This window comes from Stegostoma tigrinum, chromosome 20 (genome assembly GCF_030684315.1).
Source record: "Stegostoma tigrinum isolate sSteTig4 chromosome 20, sSteTig4.hap1, whole genome shotgun sequence".
Lineage (NCBI taxonomy): Eukaryota > Metazoa > Chordata > Chondrichthyes > Orectolobiformes > Stegostomatidae > Stegostoma > Stegostoma tigrinum.
In genome coordinates this window covers 27,906,031-27,923,651 of record NC_081373.1, presented here as the reverse complement: position 1 = coordinate 27,923,651, position 17,621 = coordinate 27,906,031, and the positions used below count along the sequence as shown (strand labels likewise).

The 17,621-nt window shown below is 39.1% G+C and overlaps 1 protein-coding gene across 1 annotated transcript; it reads right to left on the bottom strand.

Annotated features, from left to right (window-relative positions):
- Positions 1 to 3,018: 3,018 nt before the first annotated feature.
- Positions 3,019 to 15,335, bottom strand: LOC132210772 (BTB/POZ domain-containing protein 16-like). Its single transcript, XM_059652929.1, has 4 exons — positions 15,279 to 15,335; positions 10,885 to 11,015; positions 8,304 to 8,423; positions 3,019 to 3,214 (listed from the first exon to the last, which is right to left on the bottom strand). The coding sequence occupies exons 1-4, from the start codon at positions 15,333 to 15,335 to the stop codon at positions 3,019 to 3,021; spliced, it is 504 nt and encodes a 167-aa protein (XP_059508912.1).
- Between the last annotated feature and the right edge of the window lie 2,286 nt (positions 15,336 to 17,621).

Below are 17,621 nucleotides of genomic sequence, written 5' to 3'. Positions count from 1 at the left end.
CAGCTTTATTTCCTGGTTTAAGCAAGACTTAAGTGTAAATATATAACAAGCTCAAGGAAATAACCTGTTGAAACTGCACTGATAGTTTCTTCTGGTTTTAAGTTTCTTCTGCGATTTGGTTAGAAAAACAACAGAAATTGAGAATGGATTATTCATCAAGTTTTAATGCACTACTGTTCAGTTCTCTCTGTCAAAAACATGCTGGGGAGAAACAGCAAAATGTTTTAAAATAAGGCAGCTAACTTTCCTGCTCCTCTGAAGAAGCCTGGCCTGCTGTGTTCCTCCAGCTCCACGCTGTTTCTGTTAACTTTAACTGTTTATGAAATGTCAATCATCAACAACTTACATAAAATTAACATGTGAGGAGGTCATGGGGTGGAGGTGGGGTGGGATGATTTTCTTTTATTTATTCCTGGGATGTGAGCATCACTGCTAAGGTCAGAATTAATATCCCATCCTCATATGCCATTGTGATGGAGGTGGTGAACCATCTCCTTGGACTGCTACAGTTCTTGTGATGATGCATCCACACACTAAGTGTTATTAGAGATGAAAATCCAATGTTTTTGACCCAGCAGCAAGGAATGGAGTTTCAAATCAGGAGACCTGTTGAATTGAATGGTCTGAACTTAGGCACTGTCATGGTGGAAACTTCATGAGGAGGACAAGGAGATAGACACTCCACTTGGTCTTCTGTCTGTATTGAAGGTAAATGCTTCAGCCTAGCTTTTAGCATAGGAGTGCTGCACTCTACCAGATAGGGATATTTTGGGAGCTTACTGCTTGAGTTAGTTGTTGAATTGTCCATCACCATTTATGACTGTAGGTGGCAGGATTGCAGAGCTTTGACCTGATCAAATGGCTATGGATCTTCTTTTCCTTGTTTGTTATGTTCCTGCTGTTGGCCTGGTCTGGCAAATATGTCATACAGTCATTAAATCACAGAGCAAAATTTAAAGTGTTTTGGCCATTCTCGTCATCAAGGTCAACTGGGCCAAATATACACAGAAGGTTCTCATCACCCCAGCTAAGGATTTTGAGACCATACTTAGATGTAATGAGATGGAAATGAATAAGGAACATAACGAGAGCATGCGGGTGATAACAGTGACACATCTTTGTAGATAATCTTCAACTTTTATAGAGATATATTCACGCACTCTTTAAATATCTGCTCTAATGTTATTTTTGTAGTAGACCAGACTAAGTTGTATCAATGTGAGGAATAAGCAGCCTCTTCATCTTTTTTCAAGGTTGTAAGAAATTGTAAGGGTCAAGTATTGCTCTTTGCTCACAAACAACCGACTCTCTGACTGGAGATAGCCTCAGACATCACAGTTCCTTGACTGTGGCATTGTTGACTGCAGCCAAGGCACTGAATTTTGATTTGAACAACACTGAGGTTAAACATAATGTGTACGGATTGTGCTAGGACTTGGCCTGCACACACCATTCCACAGTTGTGCCGAACTTATACACGAGAGGACTTAATTAGTGATTGCACACATTTCTGCAGTGAAAGCTTCTTCCTCTATATCATCTTTTCAAGGGAGCATATTGCCATTCAAAGGTGAACGATGTACAATGGTCAGTTCACAGGTCCACTGTTCCTTATATAATATTGTCTGCCAATTAAAGGTGTAGAAAGTGCTGCCTTCCACAGGTTCATTGCCGTCCAAAAGGATGCTCAAGCATTTGATGCAACTTTAGAATTTACAGGCACTCTGAACATTGATGGGCTACTGCTGATGGAAGAGTCAAAAGGAGATCATTCAAGATTCCTCTCAAGCTACTTGTTGTCACGAGAGACTTCACAACATTCAGATATGAGACACTAGCTAAAGCCTTCAGAGCTACCCAATGTAAGCACCATGTGATGTAACTACACCCTCTCACTGCAGATTTTTCTTGAACGATCAGTAGGATAAGTAATATGCAGGCAGTTGAAAGTGGGATCACTGAAAGACATCAAACATATAATTAAAGTGATAATGAGACATTTATTCAATAACCGAAAAAGTCGACAATAACAAGGTCTAAAAGCCCTTTGCTTTAAACAAGGGCTGCTTTCCAGATGAACAACAGAATTTTCAATAACGAAAGGAAGTCCAAACTCAGTTCATTCAACCTGGAAGTGAGAGTCAATTCCCTCTGGTTTCTCATGCTGATCTAAGTGCTTTATCATGCTACCAGGGATGTCACTATCACTTAATGTCCTGCTCATCATTCTCAGAAAATTGCTGCTAATTCTCCAGTTATTTTGTGTCCAGGACCCCCTGATTTGTTGGCTCAGAATGGGTGCTCTGCATCATTGTGGCATGCTAATATAGCCACAGCTGGAGCCATAGTGCAAGGTCCTGAAAGAGTAATCCAGCCATCAAAAACTCGTCCTAAGGAAGTCTAAGGTCTGTTCTACCACAGCCCTGTTAGAAGTGTTGTTTCATCATCGGACTCAATGGTTTCATGAAAATGTCCTCAGCAGTCCCAAGCACCTTAGAAGGATGCAGTGTGAGTTTTTCTGTTCACAAGAGATATGACAGTTCCCAAAATGTCTGCAACACACTTCCAATGATTCGGCATTGATCATGTGCAATTTGAACACTGATGGAGTAGATTCCTTTTCTGTTGATACTCTGCATGATGGTGGGTGCAGTTGATAGAATGCTGCACTAGGGAGAAACCAGAAATGAAGAATCCCACCATCCATTTGCTTGACTGTTCTCATTACAAGGAAGGGATATGAAGATATTAAGTTAGTGGGGAAAACGACATGAGTTACATCCGAGATACATTTATGGCTCAAGGACAGAGAGATGCCTCATAGATCCAGATTATCTTTGAAATGTGTGGCATAAAATTTTTGGAGACCTGTGACCTTGATGAGCACTGGGATGAGATTGTTACCCAGCCCTTCTGCACACAAATCCTACTACAGCAGATGATACAGTCTGATGATGATGATGACGACACCAAATCTTCAGATAGTTGAACAGAGTAATAGCAGGCACAGTAGGGTCCCTATTGTATTTCCTTGGTGGATGTTTGGCTGCTATGTGTGCCTCTGGAGGATATGCAACTGCCACTGGTTGTTGCTGCTCTTGAACTAGTTGAAAGTTCAGTTGCTGTCCCCTCGTACTCAATCTTTTGTATTTGAATTAAGGTCGCATTACCTCCAGTCATGGCGATGTCCATGTGAGATGTAGGAACAGATAACCTGTGGGGAATGTCAGAAAGAGAATGTAGCCTTACTGAAGGAACTCCTGAGACCTCACACCTACCACAGTGAAGTCTCATGTTATATTCTCTCACAGTGTGGCATGGACACTTTCCAAGGTCATTGTCACGTGCTCATAAAGAGCACTGAGATATGTTACTTTATCCAATTGTACGCGCTGCAACTAGATTTTTTATTATATTAAGGGCAGTAGAATTCAGCCAAGAAGTTGATATAATAGCACCCCACTCACCAAAAAAAGTTTTAAGGTACTTTCATACATTACGGTTCATATCCTGGCCTAGTGTGCAAATGCGACAGCTCCAAATCATCGTCTTCCACCCCAAGCAAGAATGTGCTTCTCATATGAGAAGTCCAGCGTGATACTTTTAAGAGTATTTATTGACTAAAATTACTTGGCTGACATGACAAGGTGGCAATTAGTGTGCATAATGTACTAGTCAGTGATGCTTGATGCTATGATTCTTAATGTGCATTCTTCAACAAGGAAAGACATACTGATGAAACATGAATTAAAGCCAAACAGGTGGCATCACCGAATCACTGCAGTCATGGTTATTGCACTTGCCCCAGGAGATCCTCAAATTTTCAAACTATTCACTCCACCCCTTGAAAACAAAGCAATAACTTACTCCACCCACTCTGCAAGCAGTGTCAGCTATTTCGGCAGTCATTGCACAGATGATTTCAATCCGACACTTCATATTTTTGGCAGAGTTCCAGCATCCACCTAAAATGCAGAGTGATTCCTCATTTTGTGCTGTCCCTGTGGCCTTAATGGCCTTTCAGTCTCCCACTGCTTCCATTTATTCCCTTTGTATCAGTATTGCTGAAAAATTAAATATTTGTCAAAGTTTTTGATCTTTTGATCATATTCTTTGAATTGCGCTAATGGAAAGCTTCGCAAGATAGAAAGCTTTGAGAAAATGCTTCTTTTTCAGCAATGCTCAAGTTCTGTATTATCAGACAACCCTTTGATGTAGCTTTTAGATTCAAGTCTGACTAATTGCGAGGACCTAATGTCTTGCATCCGAGGGTTTTCTTTAAAATAAGCACCTGCTGAGATAATGGAGGCATTAGTTGAAATATTCCAGAACTCACTGGCCTCTGGGAGGATTCTAGCAGATTGGAAAACTGCTAATGTGAACTCCCTGTTCAAGAAAGGAGGGAAACAGAGAGAGAAGGAAACGAAAGGCCAGGTAGCCGAATGTCTGACACTGGGAAAGTGGTGGAAGCCATTATTAACCAAGGTGTAGCAGAACATTTAAAAAGAAACTTAAGGCAATCAAACAGTCAACATGCTTTTGTTGTAGGCAAAATGTTGAAGATATCCAGGCAGAGTTGATAGAGGGCAATCAACAGATATATTGGCCATTTAATAAGATGTTGTAGCTCTAGCCTAAGCTCCCACATACTTTGCAAATTGTTCTTTCAGTATATTCTACCACCTATAAAAATTTACATAAAGGAATGCCTAGGTCCCTACGCCACTGCACACTTTTTAGATCTGAACCTTTGAGTCTATATTGCCTCTTCTTACCTGACAAACTTACACGCCACTGATATTAAACTGACCAATCTTCAATTAATGGAAATGTCTGTACACCTCTGTTTGAATAATGGGGTCAAATTTGGCACTCTTTAATCCTCTGGCATCTCCCCCACATTTAAGGAAGACAGGACGATCACGGCAAGCTCTCCCACAATTTCCACACCTACTCACTTTAGCAATGCAAGCTATATCAACCAAGTGATTTACCCATATGAAGAATGGCCAGCCTTGCCAATACATTTTCACCTCCATCCATCACCCCCATCGCCTTCAATCAGACCAATACTTTGTCAGTTTTCTCTTCCTTAGACAATACTGGTGCCAAGTATTCATCCAGTGATAAGAATAAATTAGTGAAAATTAAATGAATAAAAGAGGTGATTTGGAGGTGAATTAAATGTGAAATTGTACACCAGAAGAAAAGAGAGAGATGCAAAGAAAGATTAGATGAAGAAAGGGTAGAAAAGATAGAAAGTTAAAACAAGAAAACCATAAGATTCAAAATCTTACAATTTTCAGATCTCCTTAAGTGATTTTTAAATATTTACCTGGTTTAGCAAGAGAGGGTTGATTTTATAGCCATTAGTTATTAAAATGGTGCTTAAGCTAATAATTACAAGACTTTGGACACAAAAGCTCAATGGGCGATTAGGAGGCAATTACTTTTTGAAAATCCTAGGCTGTTTTGTGAAATTGATCAAAATCAGCCTGCAACTTTCTCAAAAATTTACCACGCACAATGTACCTTCTCCTTGCTGCAGGCGAGAAAGTGTTGCATGATGTTGGTCTCAAATTTAAGTCAAGCAGTTAGTTACAATAATTGTGCACATAACGGCTTCAGTAGTCTCGACTTTTTCCTTGATGAACACATGACTGGGAGGTGAATAGAGAACAGGATCTGTATACAGCAACAAGTAGCAAGTCCAAATAAAGATTAGAAATCAGCACAGGCTTGGTGGGCCAAAGGACCTGTTCCTGTACTATATTATTCTTTGTTCTTGGCACGAGCAAGTGTACAGAACTATCAGCAATTCAGCTAGAACTTGCAGAAGTTGACAATGCAGCTAAAAATGGTCATTTCAATTTAAGAACAGAAAGACTGAGAGAGAGATGTTAACGATGTTTTTGTCACAATCTGTCTACTACGTTAGACGGAATTTACTGATCTGTTGACAAGTTCCAGGGTGAAGCTACCCTTCAAATTTTTCATATCTTCCACACAGAATGTCAATTTCAAGTCAGTGCAGTTGTTGACATGATAGAAAAGCAGAACTTCAGCTTAGTCCCCTATCCCCTTCAGAGATATAGTTACATTATAGGATTTCCACAATAGAGTTATTTGTTTCAAAGGAATAGAGAACTTCCTCAAGATTTTACGTAGATAGCATTCTTGGCTTTGACTGCTAGCATAAGGATCTGATGAGGCTATGCATCATTGCTACTTAAAGCATTTTTTATTACTTACTCTCAATTTATAACTTCTCTTGAAGTTATATGTGGAATCTGAAGTTATCTTGCAGTCTCGCACCATCAAAAAGTTTCAAAATTTTAATGTTGTTGCACTTCGAATAGTTCATTCTGGAAAATGTAATCCCATTTCCTGATAAACCTCTCAGAGGAAAATACAAACCTTTATTTTATTCTCAGGGTTTTTAAAAAAGTAGATTTCATTTATTCATTCATGTGGTAAGGGCATCGCTAGCTATGCCAGCATTTATTGCCCATCCCTAATTGCCCTGAGGGCAGTTACAAGTCAACCACTTTGCTGTGGGTCTGGAGTCACATGTAGGCCAGACCAGGTAATACAGATGGGCTTCTCCCCAAAAATCTGCAATGGATTCATGGTCATCATTAGACTCTTTATTATAGACATTTTATTGAATCCAAATTCCACCTGTGGTGGGATTTGAATCTAGGTCCCCAGAACATCATCTGTGTTTTAGCGGATGTAAAGTCTGTACCAAAGGACTTGGGTATTTTAGTTTTAGTGTATTAAAGCACATAATGACAGACGTAGAAAGCATATGTAAATTGCAGGACATAATCACAAAATAGTAAACATTAGTTATATTCAGCATGGGAGATTGTACAGCTAAATCTAACTTTGTTATCATTTATACAGGATGACATAGACAGGCATCAAGGGCTCAAAACAAGTAATCCCTATACACAGATTTCGTAAACCCAACTGTATAAATCAGAATAGGGATGAAGCTCACGAAAAGCCCAGTCATTCTGAAACAAATAAATCTTACTGATTTGGAAACATGCCAACATGATACCTCTTTGGCCGGATAAGTGAGAAAAATAATTCAGGTCACTGAAGATCGTGTTCAGTTACCAACAAAATAATGCATTGATTATTGGGAATAAAGTTCAGAATTGGAATATGAAAACAAACTAATAAGGATCAGGCAACAATTTAAGAAAGGGAAGAAATCCTGTATCACCTAAGTTTTAAACTTTATTTACAGGAAGTGGCATCCAAAGATGATTTTAGTATTTGCTTGATGTTGTCATAAATTTCTTGTCAGGGCCATTAGTTTCTCAGTGGCCTTAAATCCCACACTGAATGAGCATGGGTCCAATAGTGCCTTGCCTGATTCAGACCCTACTTGATAAATTTATTGAAACTAGCCACAAAGCGTGTTCTGATTCTGCAGCAGCCTAAACAACAGCCCTTATAGAGCCTACTGGTGCCCTCTGAATTAGGGCATTTATTTTAACTTTTATTTTGGAGACTGTCTTTAATTCATAACGGTGGCTGCAGTCAGCACAGAGCCATTATCCCTCTCTGGGCTTCTGTGTGGCGTGGCTTAACATTCATGCCAACCAAGGAGCAAAAATCTCAGATAAGCACGCTGCACCAGATTGTCTATTTGGCATCCATTACTTGCCTGATTTATTTTAATGACTCCTAAAGACAAACCTAGGATGGAGCTTAGTCTTTCTCTTCTGCTGCAAGAGGTCACCAGTGTGAGTTGTTTTCACATGTATGTCCCATATATTTAGCCTCCTATAAAAAGTCAAGAAGTAAATTCCACACCAGGTTCTGCTACACTCATGGAGATGGCAGCTAACCACTTAGGAGAGAAAGAACTGGCTGAGTGAAGGGAATGTGCGGGTGCAAGTTCAGGAACTGATGCCAAGTTTAGTGGTATACTGTCGAATGTGATCCAAATGTTTATACTGTACATAGGAATTACCTGGACTTGAAAATCTATGGTAAAATTTACAAGTGATACTCACCTTGAGGAAGGGGTCAGTAATGTTTATTTTGATATCCAGGAAAATAAGGATAGAGAACAGTGGGCAGACTGGGGGGAAAGATCAGGTAATTGCTTACACCTTTTTCACTGGTATGAAGATACTTGACAATACTAGAAAGGATGTGGGAATGTGAATGCTGATCATTTCTGTGATTTGCTAAGTTGAACACAAATATTGACCTTACAGTTATTACTTAAACTAGAACTATTTTATAACATGTAATGGTAAGCAGATTAAGATAATCACCTGATGAAATAGGTTATGATTGCACTATATGGTGGTACTAGCCGTATCTCAGTGTTCACCTGAAGGAAAATCCAGCAGAGGATAGTTTGTAGCACGTGGTATTCAGAAAAAGTAAACAATCTGAAACAGCAGAACACCATAACGTGAATTTTAACATGTAACTTCACTGTAGAGGGGTAATGTAATCATTGACAATTATGTTGCAATTTATAATGTCATGAGAGAAGAGATTTATAAGCTCAATTATATTAATGTCAATCCCCGTTTCTGTTTCACCATTCCATCAGACTGTTTGTCAAATTCCTCTTCAGTGAGGCCAGATAAAAGATCTTCAGCCTATTGGCTTGGACTACTTCGCAATTGAATGTCATTTAATTTAAATTTGATAATTTCACTGAAGAGAGAGTAAGATTCATCTATGTCAACCGAGCACATTTTATACTAAATGATTTGAAGTATCTGCTTATTCATAAACAAAAAGAAATGCTAATTCTGGTTTGTAGCTGATGGTGCAATTGAACAGGGGTTGAAACATCATTGTGGATCAAGCGATAGACTGCCTGGCTGAGGTGGACGAGTATCAGTGTGACTGAAAGCTTGGTGAGAGAAGACTATCTCCAGATCACACAAACAACTGGGAAAATAATTTAACAATGAAATCTAGCAACAGATGATTTCAAAATAACCCATGATCTTTCCGTAAAAATATGAAAGAAAAGCCCTGCGATTGTTATCATGACCTACTATATAAATGATGGAATACTGAATCACCCTGTATGTTAAGCTATAACAAGCCCACACCACCTGTATTTTCAGTAAGTGCATGCCTATATTCTGAATTCCTTACAGGCTGCCAGCTTTTCCAAGACTATACCAGCCTGTTGGAAACTATTGTTCGGGGATTGTTAATTTTCCGAGTTGGCATTCATATGGAAATCTACATTAAACGTTGGCCTCTAGGCTATCTCTGACATACGTCATTAAATAGACAGATGGAAGATGACAGTAAGTGTACAGGCATCTCAGTTTATAATGTTTAAAACTAAGTACTAACTCAGGTGTGTCTGATGTGTCTTTAGAATCAAACGCCGATTTGAAATGTATTCTATTTCTAACCAATCATACAGAAATAATTCAAAATTATTACTGAATGACTTTCTTTTAACGTAGTTGCAAGCAGTATGTATAAACCAGATTGCCATCCAAGCATATAATTAATTTCTTCCAGATCATATTGTTAATCATTGTTTCCAGCCCTGAAATGTGATCATAATCTTTAAACATGATTCAACGTTGAAGATTTTTCCTTTAATATGTATTTTCCTGTGAATAATATCAGTTAAATATTTAATGGAAAAAATAACTCAGTCAAAAATATAAGCATCTTGCAAATTATCATACCAATTACAATTAGTAACTATAGCTGTTAACATTTGAGATATTACATATAGACATGGATTATACAGTAAAACAAATAGATTTTTCTTTCATTTATTCCCTTACTTTCCTAATGACAATGATTCATGTTGGAGTGCAATCAACTACGAAAATATGAACCCATTTTGTGTATGTGAATTTGACCAGTATTTGCTGGATCGCTGTTTGATCGTGGAGAACTTCACAACTGAGCTTATTCCCGATGTGCATGTAGAAACACGTGTATTATACAGCACGAGTCATTAGATACTAAGCAGAAAGAATCTTACATACTTTTACGGCCCGGAGGTCATTGTCTTGGCACTTGAAGTGCTGCAGAGACTGCCTCCTTGTGGCAACATTGTATTTTCCTCCAGTGCAAAGAAGAATTTCTTCAGAAAAGTTGAAATACCACTGGGACAAAATCCTTCATAACATTTGACCACAACTCAGGAAAATGTGTTGAATTTGTGAGGGGGTATGTTGTCAGCCAGAAATCCTGCTACATGCCACTTTCAGCATATAACATGCAGTAGAAAGGATTCAAACATTGAAACCTGTTAATGTCACCAACTGAAACTTATAAACTGAAATATACAGGCTTTGAAATTCTTTAGGAAACTGGTGTAGTCCCTATGATTATACAATTTCCATTGTCCTTGAATGCTGACCTCACAGGGTTTGTGAGGGTCACCGATAAGGAATCCAACTATCATGGGAAGGCCAATTTGTATGCATTTCTTATATTCATATTCCACAAACCATGATAGATAACAGATTGATATTCAATGTGCCTAATAGGGACAAGGGAATCATGTGATTATACTCTAGTTTACTACCTAGTCCCAGTTTCACACTTAATATTGAGCAAAATTTGAGAGACTCTAAGTCATGGACCACTTGATCTGCACCAACAGGAATAATATGATTCCCAAACAAAATGGATGTCCAGGATAAGACCCAAAACTATAAACTCCACTATTCGGTTTAGTCAGTGCTGTTTCAACATGGAATTAGCTCAGTGAAAATTCTATATTTTAATCATACGGGGTGTAGCATACTAATAGTTTAGTAACACAATTAAAATCAGTATTGATTTCTTAAATCTAAGTTGTTATTTAACATATTTCTGAACAGATCTTGCATTATAACATGGGTTACTTACCTAGGTGATAACAAAGTTTTTTGCAAAACATCCTTATGCAGATTTCGAAAAGTGATTTCATATCTTAGATGTACAATGAGATTTAACTCCAACCATCTCTCACAAGCCAGTACCAGTTTCTGCTGGTTATACTGAATCAGAGACAACAAATCAATAGTTCATTCAAAAATTCCTATTAAACAATAGCTCCATCTGGAGTCCTAGGAGCAAAGCATAGTCATCTGTAATTAGGAAGAGAATATAATTTAGTGAATTTCAAATGTAATTTATTCTTTACAAACCAATTTATATTTGTGTTGACAAAGCTTTGGCAGGCACTCCAGAGGTTGACATAGAACCATGGGATGAACTGACAAGGTTGCTGTTAGTTCCCCTGCACTGGAGTCACAGTGCCAATTTTCGGAGAAACAAATAAATGTTTGGTGAAATCGCCTGTCTTAAAGCTTGTGGTTTTGACAAGGGGCATGGAAGGCTCTGACTCCACAGCGGCCAGTGGTTTGACACAGGGTCTAGAAACTATCCTCTCTATCATGAAGAGTCAGGCTAATTGTATCTGGTAACTTGTGGATAATAACATTGTACAGCACCTGATGACTCTAGTCACAGTTTCTGCTGGCAGTTTCACAGATGCAACATAGAAAGCATCTTATCCAGATGCATCATAGCTTAAAATGACAACAGCTCTGCCAAAGACTGCAAGAGTTGTGAACGTAGTCCAGTGCATCACAAAAACCAGTCTTCCTTCCTTTGACTCTGTCTATACTTCCAATTATCTCAGGCAGGTAGCCAACATAATAAAAGGCCCCCTCCCACCCTGGTTATGTTGTCTTCCGCCCTCTGCCATTGGGCAGAAGATACAAAAGTTTGAAAATGTGCATCAACAGATTCAAGAACAGCTTCTTCCCTGTTGATATCAGACTTATGAACAGACCTTTCAAATATTGGAGTTGATCTTTTTCTGCACCTTCTCTGTGGCTGTAACACTTTATTCTACATTCTGTTCTAGTAACGTGACGTGCTTATGTAAGACATAAATTGGATAGATAGCACACAAAATAATACTTTTCACTGTAACTCAGTACATGTGACAATAATAAATCAAACTAAACCAAATCAAATGTGTACTTCCTGTAACAGAAGCACAGAATTATTCCAGATCAATTATTATGGCTTCCATAGTCCAAACTAATTCCATTGAATTGCTGCATGTTCCATGGAATAGTAATGTGTTACAATAAAAGAATATGCAGCTGGCTTTGTGCCTCTTGCTTGAAAGAGGCACGTAGAGTGCCTTTGACACCCACAAATCTGACCTCCAGTAAATTACTAGACTGGATGAACAAATATCTCAAGGTAGTGACATGGGAATTGTGTTGCAATAACTACTGGCAGTCATTCTAGGATGATTTTTCAAATGCCCTTAGATTCTCCATGAACATCAGCCTTACAATGCTGCAGCTTCTTGGTGTAGCATTTATAGGATAGACACTAAGAGAAAACCTACGCATGAATAGTTGGATATTTGTAAGCACAGTTGGCTGTTTTAATGGTCTCATTGTTGTTGATCAAGAAGTTATGCTAATTGTGATTAGTATCTTCACAGGGAAGAGCTTGAAAAGATTGAATGTACATAGAGTTTTCTTGTCTTTTCAGGTAAGATATGTGGCAACAGTGTTCATTAATCCAACGGAAAATGTCTTTCAAATGTGGTATTCAATGGATGGTGACCACATCTGTGCAAGCACTAGTTTCCTGGGAACAGACCAATTCTATTAAGTTGAAAATTCTCCAGTTCTGGTCTTCTCAGGTGATAGGGATTTATATATGGTCATTCTTCAGAATGTATAAAGACTGAGCAAACTCCCTTCAGCTAAGGTGCATGGGGCCTTGTGTCATGCGACTGCTAATATTGGTCTCATGGCGAAATGAAAAAATGAAACATTAATATAACTTCAAGCATGAGGGCTGAGTCTTCCTACCATGAGGCTACAGAGCTGTGTGGACCTCACAGACTGATGTGCAAATTCTGTGTGTGTCCATGCTGCGATAAGGAATATGACGAGAGCAGGGTTATCAACCTGCATCAAATGTCTATACTTCCCATTGCAGAGTTTTGAAATGATATGTTAAACTGGAATTTATCTTTAACTACCAAACATCAAAATGCAGCTCTCTTGTTTGTGAGGCTATTCAAGCTCTAAATCAAGTACAATACAATTTTGTCTTTGCTGCTATTCAAATTATATCTGATTAAAATATTAGTGAAGATATGAGCGTATAATGATACAAGGACGCTGGACAAGGTGTACTTGTTGAGCAGTTCCCTATACATTTGTTACATTGTGTCTGAGCTCACTTGATTGATTGTCTATCAACAAGGTGTATTTGTTTTTCATTTAATATCTTATTCTATACTTATTAAATGAAACTCTTCAGTCCAAGGATAAGTAACATTTCTTACATTTTACTATGTCTCCATCATTTTTATGACTAAAAATTTGCCAAATGATTGGACTATACAAGAAATTCAATTTAAAGAAGATTTTGGTGAGTGGATCAGAGTAGTGAGCAGTCATAGAGTCATACAGCAGAGAAACAGACCCTTTTATTCAACTCATCCAAGCCGACCAGACATCCTAATTTGACCTAGTCTCATTTGCCAGCATTTGGCCCATATCAGTCTAAACTCTTCCTATTTAAACAACCATGCAGATGCCTTTTAAATGTTGTAATTGTACCTACCACTAGCACTTCCTCTGACAGCTCGTGCTGTACACGCACCACCCTCTGCATGAAAACATTACTCATCAGGCCTTTTTTACATCTTCACTCTCTCACCTTAAACTTATACTCTCTAGTTCCGGACTCCCCCACCCTAGGATAAAGACCTTGGCTATTCACGCTAACCGAGCCCCTCATGATTTTATAAACCTGTATAATGTTACCTCTTAGCCTCCGATGCTCCACAGAAAAAAAAACCCAACCTATTTCCCATCTGCCTATACATCAAACATATCAGACTCGGCAACATTCTTGTAAATCTTTTCTGAACCCTCTCAAGTTTAGTAACATCCTTCCTGTAGAAGGGCAACAGAATTGTACATTGTATTCTAAAAGTGGTCTCACAACATCCTGTAGAAGCCAGAACATGACATCCCAACTCCTATACTCAATATTCTGACCAATGGAGGCAACTGTTTCAAATACCTTCTTCACCATCCTGTTTACCTTCGACTCAACTTTCAAGGAACTACATTCCTGCACCCCTAGGTCTTTTTTTTCAGTATTACTCCCCAGGGCCCTACCATTTACCGTATAAGTCTCGCTCTTATTTGCCGAACCAAAATGCAACACCTCAACATTTATCTAAATTAAACTCCATCTGCCACTCCCCAACCCATTGGCCCATCTGATCAAGGTCCTGTTGTATTCTGAGATAACATTCTTTAATGTCCACTATACCACCTATTTTGGTGTCATCTGCAAATGTAATAATCATATCTTCTCTATCCACATCCAAATCATTTATATAAATGATGAAAAGCAGTGAACTCAGCACCTATCCTTGAGCCATATTACAGATCACAGGCCTCCATTCTGAATAGCAACCTTCTATCATCCTCTATCTCCTACCTACAAGCCAATTTTCTATCCAGTTGGCTAGCATTCTTTGGATCCCATGTGATCTAACCTTACTAACCAGGTCTACCAAGTGGAACCTTGTTGAATGCTTTGTTGATGTCCACATAGACAACGTCTACCACTCTACCTTCATCAATCTTCTTTGTCACCTCTTCAAAAAACTCAGTCAAGTTCCTGAGACATGATTTCCCATACAAAGCTGTGTTAAATATCCCTAATCAGTTCTTGCCTTTCCAAATGCAATGTAAATCTTATCCCTCTGAAACCCCTCCAACAACTCACCCACCACTGACATTAGGCTCACCCGTCTATGGTTCCCTGGCTTTTCCTTACAGGCTTTCTTAAATAATGGCACCATATTAGCCAACCTCCAGTGTTCCTGCTCCTCACCCATGGCTGTTGATGATACAAATATCTCAGCTAAGGACGCAGCAATCTTTTTCCTAGCATCTAACAAAGTTGTGAGATTGCCTGATCAGGTCCCGGGATTTTAGTGACCTTTATGCATTTTAAAACCTCCAGCACCTCCTCCTCTGTCATATGACCTCTTTTCAAGTCATCACAATTTATTTCTCCTAGGTCCCTAGGTAATTAATGTTCTCACCTATCGCCAATATAAATGGAAAAATTGTGATATTATCCCTATTATTTTCCCATGTGTTGGCAATCAGTGAGGTGAAGTAATGACACACTCAAAGTTGTCAGCAATGTATCATTTTGGAGTATAATTAGAGATCATTATAGTTATTTACCTTTGATGCAGCTTCATGGAAATGACATACTGTGCTACTATTTATGTTATCTAACATAACCGATACACACCTGCAATAACAACACATTATTTGTATCTACTTAAATTTTATTGTTTGTACATTAATATATTCTTCTATATCATCATATTTTATAGAAAAGTTATACATTTATTATTTGAACTTGTCAGTTACAATTAACTATACACCACAACATAATGCAAGCAAACCTCTAAATGTCATTTATTTTGTATTCAGAATGTAGCCAATCTTAAGTTAGGTTGTGGAGAAGTGGAAGGTAATCGTGTTAATACAGATAGGGCGAGTGTTAAGGCTACAAACATTTACAAGGGCGAGTCTCTTAACTAGTAAATGCAATGATGTCAAAAGAAAGGGGTAGAGGTATATTTTTTGGTTCACAATATTGTTGTAATACAATATCACCACTCCGAATGCTTACCACCCAATTAGAAGACAATGGAAGCAGGGGCAGTAAATATTATTAAAGAATAGAAAAAAATTTCAGTTTTGTATCTTGCTAAAATGTTCCCTTTTCTCAGGTGGAAATAATGTGTGTGCATGACATTAAGGAATAATACTTGGTGTACTTTGATAGGTTTTCATCATGAAGCTTCAAAAGGGATAAGATTCTTGCATCAAAAACAGCCAGAAAATTCGAACAAGGCTAGACTCAAGTATGAAAGAAAAAAAGGTAAACCCTTTAAAAGAATGGTATGATTACATGAAATTAATCATGTATTAAAACTGAAATATTAAAATATTAAAATATGATTTTTCTACAATCTTTGCGTGAATCAGGTGTGTTTTCCTCTTCAAAAGTGTTACAAAAAATTGTCTATGATTAAATTCTATAACCATGCCACGCTGCAATAATTCAAACAAAAATGTTTAGCTTTGTTGTTCAGCCTTGCATCAGTAAAATTGAGCTATTGAGCTGAGGATTCTCAATCTAATTAAGCTGAAATTCAGATAGTTTCTATACATATCTTGCTAATAACAATTTAAGATAAAATTTCTCGAGAATCTCTTCAAAATATACTTAAATATTAAAGTTCGCCTAAAGTACCTAGAAATTAATGTGCACAGTTAATGTTCAACAAAGGAACAGAATTTGCAAACAATAAAACAATAACAACATTAAGTTATAAGATAACAAAGTGTGGAGCTGGATGAACACAGCAGGCCAAGCAGCATCTCAGGAGCACAAAAGCTGACGTTTCGGGCCTAGACCCTTCATCAGAGAGGGGGATGGGGTGAGGGTTCTGGAATAATTAGGGAGAGAGGGAGAGGCGGGCCGAGAATGGAGAGAAAACAAGATAGGTAGAGAGGAGAGTATAGGTGAGGAGGTAGGGAGGGGATTCGTCAGTCCATGGAAGATGGACAGGTCAAGGAGGCGGTAGATAGAAAATGGAGGTGCGGCTTGAGGTGGGAGGAAGGGATGGGTGAGAGGAAGAACTGGCTAGGGAAGCAGAGACAGGCTGCGCTGGTTGTAGGATGCAGTGGGGGGAGGAGAAGAGCTGGGCTGGTTTTGTGATGCGGTGGGGGAAGGGGAGATTTTGAAGCTTGTGAAGTCCACATTTATACCATTGGGCTGCAGGGTTCCCAAGCAGAATATGAGTTGTTGTTCCTGCAACCTTCGGGTGGCATCATTGTGGCACTGCAGGAGGCCCATGATGGGCATGTCATCTGAAGAATGGGAGGGGGAGTGGAAATGGTTCGCGACTGGGAGGTGCAGTTGTTTATTGCGAACCGAGTGGAGGTTTTCTGCAAAGCGGTCCCCAAGCCTCCGCTTGGTTTCCCCAATGTAGAGGAAGCCACACCAGGTGCAATGGATACAATATACCACATTGGCAGATGTGGAGGTGAACATCTGCTTGATAATGGAAGGTCATCTTGGGGCCTGGGATAGGGGTGAGGGAGGTGGTGTGGGGGCAAGTGTAGCACTTCCTGCGGTTGCAGGGGAAGGTGCTGGGTGTGGTGGGGTTGGAGGGGAGTGTGGAGCGGACAAGGGAGTCGTGGAGAGAGTGGTCTCTCCAGAAGGCAGATAAGGGTGGGGATGGAAAAATAGCTTGGGTGGTGGGGTCGAGGGGAAAGTTGCGGTCCTTGAAGAACGTGGACATCTGGGATGTGCGGGAATGGAATGCCTCATCCTGGGAGCAGATGCGGCGGAGGCGGAGGAATTCAGATTAGGGGATGGAATTCATTGCCGCAGAGTGCAGTGGTGGCTGGGACATCGGATGCCTTCAAGGCAGAGATCGACAAATTCTTGATCTCAAAAGGAATCAAGGGCTACGGGGAGAGTGCAGGGAAGTGGTGTTGAAATGC